Source organism: Oryctolagus cuniculus, chromosome 13 (assembly GCF_051225735.1).
Source record: "Oryctolagus cuniculus isolate XC-2025 breed Fujian yellow rabbit chromosome 13, ASM5122573v1, whole genome shotgun sequence".
NCBI lineage: Eukaryota > Metazoa > Chordata > Mammalia > Lagomorpha > Leporidae > Oryctolagus > Oryctolagus cuniculus.
The window spans coordinates 78,050,828-78,064,005 of record NC_142879.1 but is presented as its reverse complement, the minus strand read 5'-3'; the positions used below and the strand labels follow the sequence as shown (position 1 = coordinate 78,064,005).

At 47.1% G+C, this 13,178-nt stretch overlaps 1 protein-coding gene across 1 annotated transcript in view; it reads left to right on the top strand.

Annotated features, from left to right (window-relative positions):
- The window catches only part of LOC127487073 (interleukin-2 receptor subunit alpha), a 46,455-nt gene extending 33,511 nt beyond the window's left edge, over positions 1-12,944 (top strand). Inside the window, exons 3-8 of the mRNA XM_070055803.2 lie at positions 2,276-2,383; positions 4,517-4,732; positions 6,557-6,628; positions 7,017-7,088; positions 8,232-8,298; positions 11,085-12,944. Coding sequence (XP_069911904.2) covers positions 2,276-2,383; positions 4,517-4,732; positions 6,557-6,628; positions 7,017-7,088; positions 8,232-8,298; positions 11,085-11,109 — 560 coding nt within the window. The 3' untranslated portion in view covers positions 11,110-12,944. The remainder of the gene's footprint in view (positions 1-2,275; positions 2,384-4,516; positions 4,733-6,556; positions 6,629-7,016; positions 7,089-8,231; positions 8,299-11,084) is intronic.
- The last annotated feature ends 234 nt before the right edge of the window (positions 12,945-13,178 follow it).

Here is a 13,178-nt window from a genome sequence, read left to right as displayed (position 1 = left end):
TTCAGTCTACAGAGTACGTGGTTTCAGTGGTTTCTAGAATATTCACCCATCAAACAAATATTTAATGAGTGTCTACCAGTTCTAACAATGGTTCTAGGCACTGGGGATATAATCAGCCACGCCCTCAGTGAATTTAAATTTCCTTTGGGGTATAGTTGGGGGTGGGGGTGATGGACATTGCACTGAACAGTTAAAAACAACTCTAGCTCACAATATTATGAATGTATTTAATGTCATGGAGTTGTACACTTAATATGGTAAATTTTTTGTTATACATATTATATAAAAATATTTCATGAGAAATATTCTTCATGGAAGAATCTTCACTTCCCATAAAGCTGAACATACTCTCTTGTAGGCTTATTTGTTTCCTGATTCCTAAAGCTCACACATCATTTTGGGTTGAGGGAAGGCAACATTGTCAAGGAAAGTATTGCCAGTCCAGTGTCAGGAACCAGCGTCCAGAGCACCAGGAATGTCCCCCAAGAGACTGGGATACTGGGTGTGGAGGGATGAGGAGAATGAGGAGCCCACAGGTAGATCAGACTGTTATTGGGTAATACTACAAATCAGCCTCAGGGAGAAAGAGAAGGTTATTCTCATTGAATCTTTTCATTTCTGGACATCAAAACATAGCTTGAGAGTCTGGTGGTTGGCTGGCACTGTGGCTCAATAGGCTAATCCTCCGCCTTGCGGCTCCAGCACACCAGGTTCTAGTCCCGGTCGGGTGCCAGATTCTGTCCCCATTGCCCCTCTTCCAGGCCAGCTGTCTGCTGTGGCCCGGGAGTGCAGTGGAGGATGGCCCACGTGTTTGGGCCCTACACCCGCATGGGAGACCAGGAGAAGCACCTGGCTCCTGGCTTTGGATAAGCGCGGAGTGCTGAGGGTGAACCAATGGCAAGAGAAGACCTTTCTCTCTGTCTCTCTCTCTCTGACTGTCCACTCTGCCTGTCAAAAAAAAAAAAAAAAAAAAAAAAAAGAGAGAGAGAGAGAGAGTCTGGTGGCTCCCCAAATCACATATGGACTAAGTCCCCCAAACTACATCGGTACTGGTGAAGAAAGCTGAGATGGCAGAGCCATTGCTGGAGCGTTTGCTGGAGCCTGGCCTCCCTGAAGTGCAAGTTGAAGTCAAAGTCCCGCAGAATGCTCCCTAAGCCTAAGTTGATCTGGTCACGTGACTTCTGCTGTTGAACATGGTTCCTCTAGCTCCAAAGCCTGCCTTACACAGCTCTTTTCCCATCCACTCTGTGATTTTAGAATGCAAACAGTGTTGGGCTCATTCATCTTTTTTTTTTTTTTAATTTGACAGAATTATAGACAGTGAGAGAGAGACAGAAAGAAAGCTCCTCCCTCCGTCAGTTCATTCCCAAAATGGACGCTATGGCCGACACTGCGCCGATCCAAAGCCAGGAGCCAGGTGCCTCTTCCTGGTCTCCCACGCAGGTGCAGGGGCCCAAGCACTTGGGCCATCCTTCACTGCCTTCCCGGGCCACAGCAGAGAGCTGGACTGGAAGAGGAGCAGCCGGGACTAGAACCCGGTGCCCATATGGGATGCCGGTGCTGCAGGCGGAGGATTAACCAAGTGAGCCATGGGGCCGGCCCCCTCATTCATCTTCTTATCCCTTAACTCTACGGATGGTGTCAGCTGGCATGTCTCAGTGTCATGTGTTCCCCCAATCTATGTCTGGAGACTAAAGTTTGAACCCCATGGCTCTGTTAAAGCACCTCACTGTTGTTCCCCACCCCCAGGGAGCCCTTCCTTTATTCTAAGCTGGGATTCTGAGCCCACCCCCCAGGGGTGCTCACACGCAGGCCATCCATCTACTCCACCATAGAGGCAGGTGTTACAGAAGTTCTCTTTAAGATTGCTTCTTTCTATCTTCGAGAGTTCTGAACTGCTTTAGGAGAGCACAGGATTCAGAACTCCTAACTACCGTCACACATGCACACACAACATTGACAGAACTGAGGGCAAGAAAGAAGTCCCTTTAGATGAGACACACATAGAAAAGATCTCCCACCAGAAAATGGGTTCATTTCTTTCAGAAATGTGTAGTAGACCATGTCATCGAGCACATGAAAGCAGAGAGGCCAGGGCTGCCCGGCCAGGTCTGGTAGGCATCACCCAAGGGGAGGGCTCACCCACAGTTTACCTTTGTACCCTAGCACCCGGGCATTGCCGGGCACATGGCAGGCACTAGAAGGGTTTTCTTGCTGAGTAAATGAATGGTGTCTTCTATTTGAAGCGTTTGTGAAGCTATTTCATCCCACACAGCTCTTAGGAACCCAGAAAACGTTACAACTCAACCTGAAGAACAGACAAAAGGAAAAACCACAGAAATGCAAAGTCAAATGGAGCCTGAGGACCACGTGGACCTTCCAGGTAAGAGGTGACTTGCAACAGCTGTCCTCTGACTGACTCCTGGGAGCCAACCCTTCCCTTGCACCTGCATGATGGTGCTCCCCAAGGAGAAAAGTCTGTGCCCCGCATGCACAGCCATGTGCGTTTCCTTCTCTTCTCAGAGATCTTGTGGACAAGAACTACTGCTGTTTGCTCAGAAACTCAAACCACAGTTAAAGCACCCAACCTGGGCTCTGCTTTGGGAACTGTCTAAATAGTACTCAACTATTCAATTTAATTCAAAAGCATGTGTTGGGATTATGTGCCAGGCACTGCCAACCAAAATGCAAGCATGTACAGGACAGCCATCCCCAACCTCAAGGAAATCCTTGCTATTTTCATCCTAAGTATGATGACAAGTTACAAATAAAACAATGTATGATAAAGTATTTTTTTTTAACAGGATGGGGCTGTAAAATGGGCTGGTGGTTCTTCAAACTCCAGACAAGCACCTCCTCGTTAACAGAGTGTACATGATTGCCCACAGCTTGTCCAAATGAAAGATGCTACAGTTAAGTCACAACGTTAGGAAGTATCAGAGCCTGCTAGGAAAGCCTGACCTTTTGGAGGAACCAGATGACCTTAGAAGAACCCCATAGTCCTTGCTAATTTTAGAATCTTATGAGTAGCGTTATCATTTCATATATAATTTCATTTGAACCTCACAACCCAATGAGTCAGGAGAAGGGAGGATTAGTTCAAGTCACTAAAGCAACCAAGACACAGAGAAGTTTAAAGACTCATGTAATAGGGGATGGGTGTTTAGCCTAGCAATTAAGACACCACTTGGGGCCGGTGCTGCGGCTCACTAGGCTAATCCTCCACCTTGCGGCGCCGGCACACCAGGTTCTAGTCCCGGTCGGGGCACCGGATTCTGTCCCGGTTGCCCCTCTTCCAGGCCAGCTCTCTGCTGTGGCCCGGGAGTGCAGTGGAGGATGGCCGAAGTACTTGGGCCCTGCACCCCATGGGAGACCAGGAGAAGCACCTGGCTCCTGCCATTGGATCAGCGCAGTGCGCCGGCTGCAGTGCGCCGGCCTCGGCGGCCATTGGAGGGTGAACCAACGGCAAAGGAAGACCTTTCTCTCTGTCTCTCTCTCTCACTGTCCACTCTGCCTGTCAAAAAAAAAAAATAAAATAAAAAAAGACACCACTTGGGATGCCCATGTCCCATATTTGAGTGCCTAGGTTTCAGTCCTGGTTCAATCACCCCTCCCCAAACCTGGAAATTAAGTAAATTAATAAATAAATCTATAAATAAACTAACACATAATAGGACTGGAGTAAGACTTCAGTCCTCTTGAATTAGATGAGGGATATTTCTACATATTACTTATTTTGATATAGTTTGCATTCATTTACAATTTCTTTTATTTAAAAAAATTTAGGGGCATTGTTGCATCATCATGTTTTTATCGCTTTCCCCTCCAACGTTGTCCTGGAATGGTGTTTGTGTTGCTGTCTCCTCCAGCTAACCCACCCACAATTACCAAAAGGTTTTTGAAGAGCTCAGCTTGTTGTCCTTACTCAAGAGATCAAAAGCTAGTTCTGGCCGAGGGATATTTCGCCAATTGCCTTAGTTTGGACGCTTTCATGTGAAAGAAGCAAATCCAGTTCAAACACAGTTCAGGCAGTCACAGATGGTGACTATAAAACAACACTTTTTACTGTGAGATGAAAACACAAGAGCACTCATTCTCTCAAGGTGCTGCATGGCAGAAGACAGCTCGGCGTGTGCACTCCAGCTTCCTGCTCGTGCAGGTTACTGGTAGAGATCATGCTGGGTGCCCAGGGCGGCAGAGAGTCTGGAAGTACAATTTCACAATCAGTTTCACAGCCTGAGCCTGGAGGGTACATGCAGTTCCACAGGTGCAGACAGGGCCAGAGGTTAGAGAATATTGAGAGTAAGTCGGAACAGAACATGATCTCTGAGGTCAAGATCAGTCAGGGCCTGGGTTGTAGTCAGGAGGAGTGGAACATTACTGGGCATGGGGGATTTTCGGAGGTTTTGACAGGGCTCCTGGGGACCCAGCTTACTCATGGACCATGCACCATTCCTAGCAAGAAGCTGCCTTGGTTCACTCACAAGGCCTTCCGAATTCTCTTCCCGCCTCCCAGGTCACTGCAAGGAGCCTCCACCTTGGGAACATGAAGCTAAGAAGAGAATTTATCATTTTGTCGTGGGGCAGACAGTTCACTACCAGTGCGTCCAAGGATTCAGGGCCCTCCAGAGGCATCCTGCTGTGAGTGTCTGCAAAATGGCCTGTGAAAAAACAAGCTGGACCCTGCCCCTGCTCACCTGTGCAGAGGAAAGCCAGCACCATCAATTTCCAGGTAGGTGGGCTCCTTCTTGGGTCCACTATGTTGTTGTTCTCCATGGAGCTGACCAGGATAGGCTCGCTGACTCTACCTGCTATGTGACCTTGGGCAAGCCACTTGACCTCCTGGACCTCAGTTTTGTTCCTGTTACAAGCAAACAGATGGGGGACCAGTGTTGTGGCATAGTTGCTTTAAGCCACTTCCTGTGACACCGACCTCCCATATGGAGAACCAGCTGCTCCAATTCTGACCCAAGGCCCTGCTAATGTGCCTGGGAAAGCAGCGGGAGATGGCCTAAGTCCTTGGGCCCCTGCACCCACATCAGATCCAGAAAAATCTCTAGTCTCCTGGCTTCAGATTGGTCCAGCTCCGGCCACTGCGACCATGTGGGGAATGAACCAGCAGATGGAAGATTCCTCTCTCTCTCTCTCTCTCTGTAACTCAACTTTTCAAATAAATTTTTTAAAAAAATCTAAAAACCAAAGCAAGGCAAAAAAAGGTGGATAAACCCTAAGGTCCCTTCACTTAAGGACCCCTGTACCCAAGGGGGACAGTAGGAGACAGAAGAGGAAGAAAGACCTCTTGAGTGCTCCAGAGCACCCTGGATGCTGCCTCAAAGCACCAATGCGCTACCCCTTTCCTTGCTGATCCTGAAATTTCACTACTTCCTTAAGCTACCAAAAGAGGAAGTCTAGCCACCCACCCACTTGTGTCTTCCGTCTACCAGTGTGTGTTGTAAATCTATCATTTTTATGGTGCTCTGTGGCTATCATGCTCCTTCCCCTTGTATGATTCCCTACCTGTACACTCATAAAAATGTGCAGGGAAGGAGCCTACTCAAGTATGTGTACACAATCATGCTCTTGCACCCATGCAACCCACCCAGGCTATCTTCTGCTATCAGCATTCTGAAATCTTATTTCTACAATCAGAGTTGCTCACCCTGAGCCCTAAGTCCCTTTTTCCTTGCCCTCCCCTCCATTTCCCATGCCCTGTGAGTTCCTCTTGGGTTCTCTGGGCTGTAGTTCCTTCCCCAGAGCTGGCCCACCATGAGCCACATGGATTGTCCAGGTGTGCCAATCCCTTCGTTTGTCAGAGGCTGAAAAGGCAGGGCCCTGAGGTCACTAACCACAGCCAGGAGGCATGGAGAACCGCACAGACAGAAAAGGCTATCCCTCTGTGTGTTTCTACTTCATTTGGTGGTTCAAAGCTATCGTTTGCTTTATTTTCATGTACTCAAAATGCAGCGTGAGAAAGAGATATCTATTGTCTGCTGGTTCACTCCCCAAATACTTGCAATAGCCAGGGCTGGGCCAGACTGAAGCCAAGTGCTAGGTATTCCATCCGCATCTCCCCCAGGGGTGGCAGGGACCCATATACTTGAGCCATTATCTGCTGCTTCCCAAGGGCATTCGTAGGAAACTGGATCAGAAGCAGAGGTGCCAGAACTCAATGCCCGCACTCTTATGGGATGCAGCTGTCCCAAGCAGCAGCTTACCCTGCTGAGCCACAGTGTTTGCATTATCATGACCCATTTTCAAGTCGCAGATGGGATCCAGGACTGAGTTCAGGATGCCTAGGGTAAGAAAGAGTTGCTCGGTGTCACGAACAGCCAGGGCCAGGGTTAGAATTCCCTCTCACCTGCTCTGCTGAGGCTACTCAACCACTTCCTACTGGTCCTGAGGTAGAATGTGTGGTGTGGTCTCCCAAAGATATACCCAAACTAGGGTTGATGCTTCAGCAGGTGTACCTGGAGCCGTCTGTGGAGGACAGGCTGGGGAAGAAGGGAGACTCCCGTCTCCCCATTTGGCTCCATAAGCATCACTTACTCTCTTGTAGGTGAAGAAGAGCCTCAAGCAAGCATGGATGCCCCTCCTGAGAGCAAGACTTCCTGCCCTGTCACCACCACAGGTGCATGAGAGTTTCCATGGAGACAGACACGCAGCCATTCAAGCCTCCTCGGGAAAGGGCACACGTCTGGCTGCAGGCCTCTGCAGCAGATGGGCGGTACAGGGCGGATGAGCCAACTCCACCAGCATCCCCTCTCCTCCAGAGCAGGGGCTTGGCACTCATCAACCCACATGCCCCAAAGCCAGAGTCCGAAGGACAAAACACAGGGCCAAGACCGGCCGCTGCTGACACAGCAATGTAACACTGGCCCTGTTCCCCTCTCCTCTCACATCTCTTCCACCTGTCCCCAAGTTTCCCATCCGCTGAGAAGGCATCACTCTCTCCAGCCTCCTCTGGTCCCATATTTGGCATACATTGAGAGTATTTCTCGCCCTTCTCTTTGCCACAGATTTTCAGAAACATACAGAAGTGGCCACCACCGTGGAGACGTTCCTATTCACAGAGGAGTATCAGATAGCAGGTGAGTGGGCTCGCTTGCCTTGTGGACAAACTGACAAGTGCCAGGTGGGCTTCAGTGACTGCCTTCTTAATGCTCATACTATCGAAGGGGCAAAGATGAATCCAGAGAACAACGTTATCAAAATGCCATGAATCACTTCTAGGGTGCTGCGAGCTGAGTCTCAAACCAGCCCCAGCCCATCCTCCATGAGCTGACCTTCAAGGACAGCATTCTACGGCTGAGAGAGGGGAGTGAGGCCGGGCAGGAGGAGGAGTGGAGAGGAGAGGCAGTAGAACCCGCCAGCGAGAAAACATGCTCCACCAGCACTGTGTGTTTCCTTGGGGGGAGGGAGAATCAGGCTTTGAGGCTACATCTGCCTGAATCAATAAGTAAGTGACTCCAGGACCCCAGCAAGGCAGTATTTAGAAACCAAGAATGTATTTAGGGATGTGAATGCATTTAGCATCATCTTCATACTTCCACATGTCTTTACCAGACACAGGCCTCCCCAAGGAGAGCCCTAGCTTCTACACCTTCCTGCATTCCTGGTCTCAGTCTGCTCCCCCAGAAAGAACAGTACCTCTTGAGGAGAGGCACTATCTCTTCTCTCTTTTTTTTTTTTAAAGATTTTTATTTATTTATTTGAGAGATAGAGTTACAGTGAGAGGGAGAGACAGAGAGAAAGGTCTTCCTTCCGTTGGTTCACTCCCCAAATGGCTGCAATGGCTGGAACTGTGCCGATCCAAAACCAGGAGCCAGGTGCTTCTTCCTGGTCTCCCATGCAGGTGCAGGGGCCCAAGGACTTGGGCCATCTTCTACTGATTTCCCAGGCCATAGCAGAGAACTGGATGGGAAGAGGAGCAGCCGGGACTAGAACCAGCGCCCATATAGGATGCCAGCACCGCAGGCGGAGGATTAGCCTACTGTGCCATGGCACCAGCCCCATATCTCTTCTCTTTAGTCAAAGGCCAGCCTTGCACACATCCCTCAGCCCTGTCCTGCTTCGTTGAGCCTCCCAAATAGCTCCTCTGCAGAGCCTGCAGTGTCTCCCTCAGCAGGAAGCCCTCGCTCACCTAGGGGGCTTGCCCCGCCTGCTCTGTGGACCAGCGCCAGGTGGCCGCCATGCCCAGGCACCCCTTTGCTGAACTCCCTCTCTGTCGACAGTGGCCGGCTGTGTATTCCTGCTCATCAGTGTCCTCCTTCTGAGCGCGCTCAGCTGGCGGCGGAAATGGTGAGTCGGACGTGATCAGGGAAGCCCTGGGAGGAAGAGTAGAACCATTTCATAGCAGAGGCAGGTTCTTGTTGAGAAAGGCCAGTTCCTGCCTCCCTTTAAGAGTAGATTGTGAAACTCACTACATCACTCTCTTAACTCCAGGGAATCTCCTATCCCTGCCAGGTTGGATTAACCTCCACAGTCAGATGCTGAGAAGACAGGGATCCAGCCCCATAAAACCGAAGCCCTTCTCCTTTAGTCTACCTAGCCAAAGAGGAAGAAAAATGAGATGTCTTCCAACTTGACTCTGGTCATCAGGCCACAATGTACTCCTGATTTTCCTTATGTGAATGGAAAAGTACAAATTCTTGCAATGCAAATCCTGAGCCCCCCCAGGGATTTCGTGTTAGGGATTACCCCTAACGCTGGCAGTTCAGCCACTTATGTAAAGTGTGGTTTCAGGATTACCTGAGATGAAGTCTGTGAGTGCCCAACATACTATCACAGGCACACAAAAGTTCTTAGAGCTTCTCTTTTGTTCAAGTTGAACAGCTGACGGGCCTTAATTTGGTAGCTCAAAGACCAGTTGTCGTGAGACACAGAGAGCAAGGCTTTCTGGAGGGGTGATAGCTCAGAATCTATGTTGGAAATAAAGACCTCTCCGAAGGTATAGGAGTTCCACAAGGTCTTCCAGAATTCCAGTCTTCAAGAACACTCAAACTTAAGTCTCAAAACGACAAGGAGCTTGTCTAGAATCTTGTCTCTTTGAATCATCTGATTGCGCCCTCTTTTGGCCAAACAGAAATCCTGCATTTGAATCACTAAAAGTTCATTTCTTAGTCAGAGATTTGGGGTTTTTTTAAATTTGCTTTTGTTTGTTTGTAATTTTGAGCAGTTACTAGGAGCCAGGGATGTGCTATAGCAGCTAAATTTTCAAGAACATTATTAACCAGTTTTAAAGCACGGTTATCAATAAAAGTATATGAACTTACAATTAAATAAGTTATATTAAAACACAGGCAAAGATACACAATACTAATCACTTCCTAATTATTTCACCACATTTTACTATAACCTTTGTTCTCAGGATTATGTACATCTGTGATATGTGTTCACATATTATGGAAATAGTCTGTGCTGGTCCAGCTACAAATTGGTAGCTGGAAACTGGGAATGGGTAGAGAATTTATAAATCTATAAAGTGAAATTGTTATAAATTTATAAAGTGAAAATAGGCAGCTGATTGCAGAGAGCTGGCTGCTAAACATTACCAGCACGCCTCTGCTTGGAGCCTGGCTCTACGGGAGCTCTGAGCAAGGTAGGAAGTATCCAGATGTTTCTGTGAGCTAAGAAAGGATTGGGAAGACTCTAAGGCCACACTGGCCAACACAGCAACACTAGCCACAGATAACACTTAAGCTTAAACTTAAATAAATTAAATGCCATTAGAAATTTAGTTCCATGGGTGCACTAATCAGATTTCAAATGTTCACAAGCTACCCGTGGCTGCCTTAGCAGACAACACAAATTTCCACGATCCCACAAAGTTCTACAGGACAGTAGGAGTCTTCAGCTCAGGCAAATCACTCAACACCATCCATTGCCGTTACTATTCCCATTCGGCAGCTCTAGTCCTTCGTAGAGTTAGAAGAAGCTTACAGAACACCTGCTAAGTGCCAAGCATTGCAACTGGGCCCAAAGATGAACGCAACATGCTCTTAGGAGCTTACAGATTAGTGGAAATGGGGAAAGAAAAAGAACAACTGACTTGAAATAGAAATTGTGGAAGCTCAAGGTTGAGGGCTTCCCTTAGGGGCAAAGAGAACAGACACTTAGCCCCCACGTGGGAGTTCAAACAGGCTTTCAGGGTTGATGGTGCCTGAATTGCCCAAGGCTGAGCAAACGCTGGCAGGAAAGAGCTTCGCAGCAGAGGCAGAAGGAGAAGTAAAGAAGTGTGAAATCGCATGATAATATGTTTGGGAGAAGCCAGCAGTTCAGAACAGCACAGGTAGGGATGGACAGAGACCAGCTTATGGAGGATATGGCTAGATGAGGGAGCTTGGCCTGTATCCTGAAGGCGACAGAGGACCACAGAATGCCTTGCTTGAGACCAGTGGTCTGACTACAGTGGATTTTTGGTGGGCAGTCCAGGTGGCAATCTGATCACATTACCATGGGATGGATTCTCACAGGAGATGATGACAGCTTGAACTAGGTCAGTGGACAGAAGTTTAAAAAGGAGGAAAAGGATCAAAATATAACACAAAAGAGGGCAGATTATCAGGACGTGTTGTTGAGTGAAAGTGAGGGTGAAGGAAGAGGGATGAGTTAGAGGTGCCCCCTCCCCCGCCCAGGTTTAATGTGTGTTATTGTGAGACTCTGTGCAATGGAATTTCAAGTGAGGCTCCCAAGTAATGTATTTCTTGGACATTAGCCACAAAGCTGAGCCCACCCTGTAGTTTGTCCCCTCAGACCCACTCAGTCTCCACATGCATAACCAGTCAGCCCTGGAGTAGACAGGGAACTGGGAAGCTTTTCTTGGGCTTTTTTTCATACCCACTGACTGAGCAATGAATGAGATCATCATGCTGTAAGACCATAAAGCAGAGGTGAGGAGGGGGCACCAGTCTGGGCCTTCAGAGGGGCAGAGAGGCCTGAGGTCACACTTTATCATGTGGGGTAGAATCTAAAGTTAGCAGGTCAATTGGGACTTATGTTGAATGACCTAAAAACATCGGATTAGGGTGGAGGCCACATTTTTCTTGGTCCAGTATTACACCTATGACTTAATTATATCACTACAGGAAGAAGAGTAGAAGAACAATCTAGAAAAGAGTGGCAAGAAGACAAGAACAGTCAAAGAAGTTATGAAGCACAAGCAAAAGCCAAGATGTTAAACACTCACCCAACAGGCATCTCTGTGATTCCTTGAATTTTGGAAAGCTCTGAGGTCATAAAGGACACAGGGCAACTGCTATCGAAGAGTGAGCTCTACTACTTCTAAGCAGCAATTCTAAGGTCTTTGAAGGAGAAGGAGGAACAACCAGAATGCTCTGTCTTATTTTCATGAATATGTGTTTATCAGAGCTTGAATGGTATGGAACTCTCCATGCCACATACAATGTAAAGAAAAGTAGCTTTATGCCAATTTCATCCAACTTCCCAATTTAGAAATCCTAGGTAAAACCTAAGCACTAATGACTAATATAAATAACACACACACACACACACCCTTTACCCTACGTAATCAGACATCCTCCACGTAGATTCTTTTCCTGCCTCTGGTTGACTAGCCCATTCTCCAGATCACATCGCTTAAGGAACATTTTTAAAGAACTCTGGACTGGTTAGAAGAATCATTTTGTCCTTAGCTCAGTATCCTGAGCTAACACCTTCTATTGAATTTCTGAAAAACAGAAACCATGGCAGAATAATCTTTGGGCAACACCAAATAAGGACAACCAAGCCCTTGGAATTGTAGAGCTTCAATATTTGAAAGAATTTTACTGGAGTTCATGTTGGGAGCAGAAGGATAAGCTAGGTTGCAGGTAACGAATTACACTTAGCAAAATGCTTTACATGTACATTACTAATAGATCCCGTTAAGGGTTAGTTTTTTGGGAATTCTACAAGTGGTACTCTGAATTTGGCCTGCACTAATTTGATGTTTACAGATAGACACGCGATGTGCAGATGTATATGTTTCCCACTAAGTGTCATAAAAACATTGAAGAGAGATCAGTGTATTAAATGTTAATGGGAGGAAGGAAGGAAAGAAGGGGATAGAGAGGGAGGAAAAGGGGGAGTCATCCTGACAGAATTCAGCTCTGGAAAAGGACGCACCAGTGGTCCTCAAAGGTTACCAAACAGTTCAGCAAGTCAGAGTCAACTGAAGGCAATGTTGAAACACAGGTTGCTGGGCCTACAGGCGGTGCTTCTTAGTAAGTTGGTCTGGGGTGGAGCCAAAGACTTTGCAGTTCTTACAAGCCCCCAGGTGATGCTGATGATGCTGGCCCCAGGACCACTGTTTGAGAACCACTAGGTTAGGCCTCTGTGCACCCACCCACCCTCAACTACTGAAAATTCCAGGTGCGGAGACGTCAGTGAAAGCCCTTTTGAGTAAGAGCTCTCCTCTCATACCACTTGACTTAGATGTCCAACATGCCACGTGATTAAGGAGATTAATGCAACGTTTAAACGATCAACCATTTTCATTTCTGAAAGGGCAGAAGAGTGTTACGATAGGCAGGTTTCAGCAGCTTTAGACACAGATCAGAGGCCATTTTCTGTCCTGTCTGCAGCCAAGCAAGTACAACCCAGCCTTTCTTGTCCATACTCCACCCTCCCCCAAATATATGCTTTCCTGGGTAAACTTAGGTTGAGAGGAATTTCAGACCAGAAAAAAAGTTGTCAAATCTGGCTGGAGCAAAACTGAATTGAATTATTATTCATTTTGTGGGAGGGAGACCCATGATGTCAAAAATTGTTTTTGTGATAATACTACGATGCTATTGATTTGTTTTATTCTCCTTCTCCAACAAGTATATGGTGGAATTTTCCAGAAGCTACATGATATGTGATAATGTCACCTTCTGACAGTGACATATAATGGGTTTATTACTGTTGTTTATAAAAAATTAATAAATAATATTTCTAAAATTTCTTATTTTGATTTCTCAGTACTGTATTTCTAGATATAAAATTTCATAAACAAAAGCACTCAGTAGTTTTCATGGTTTTTAATCAGGTACAAAGAGCCTGACAAATCGCCAGCAAGCACATCGACATCCCTGGCTGTTTCAGAGATGCAAATCAAAAGCACAATGAGACGCCATGGGGTATCCACTGAGCTGTCTCTGAGAGAAGGAACCGCATAGTTAATATCCTATTGGTGTAAA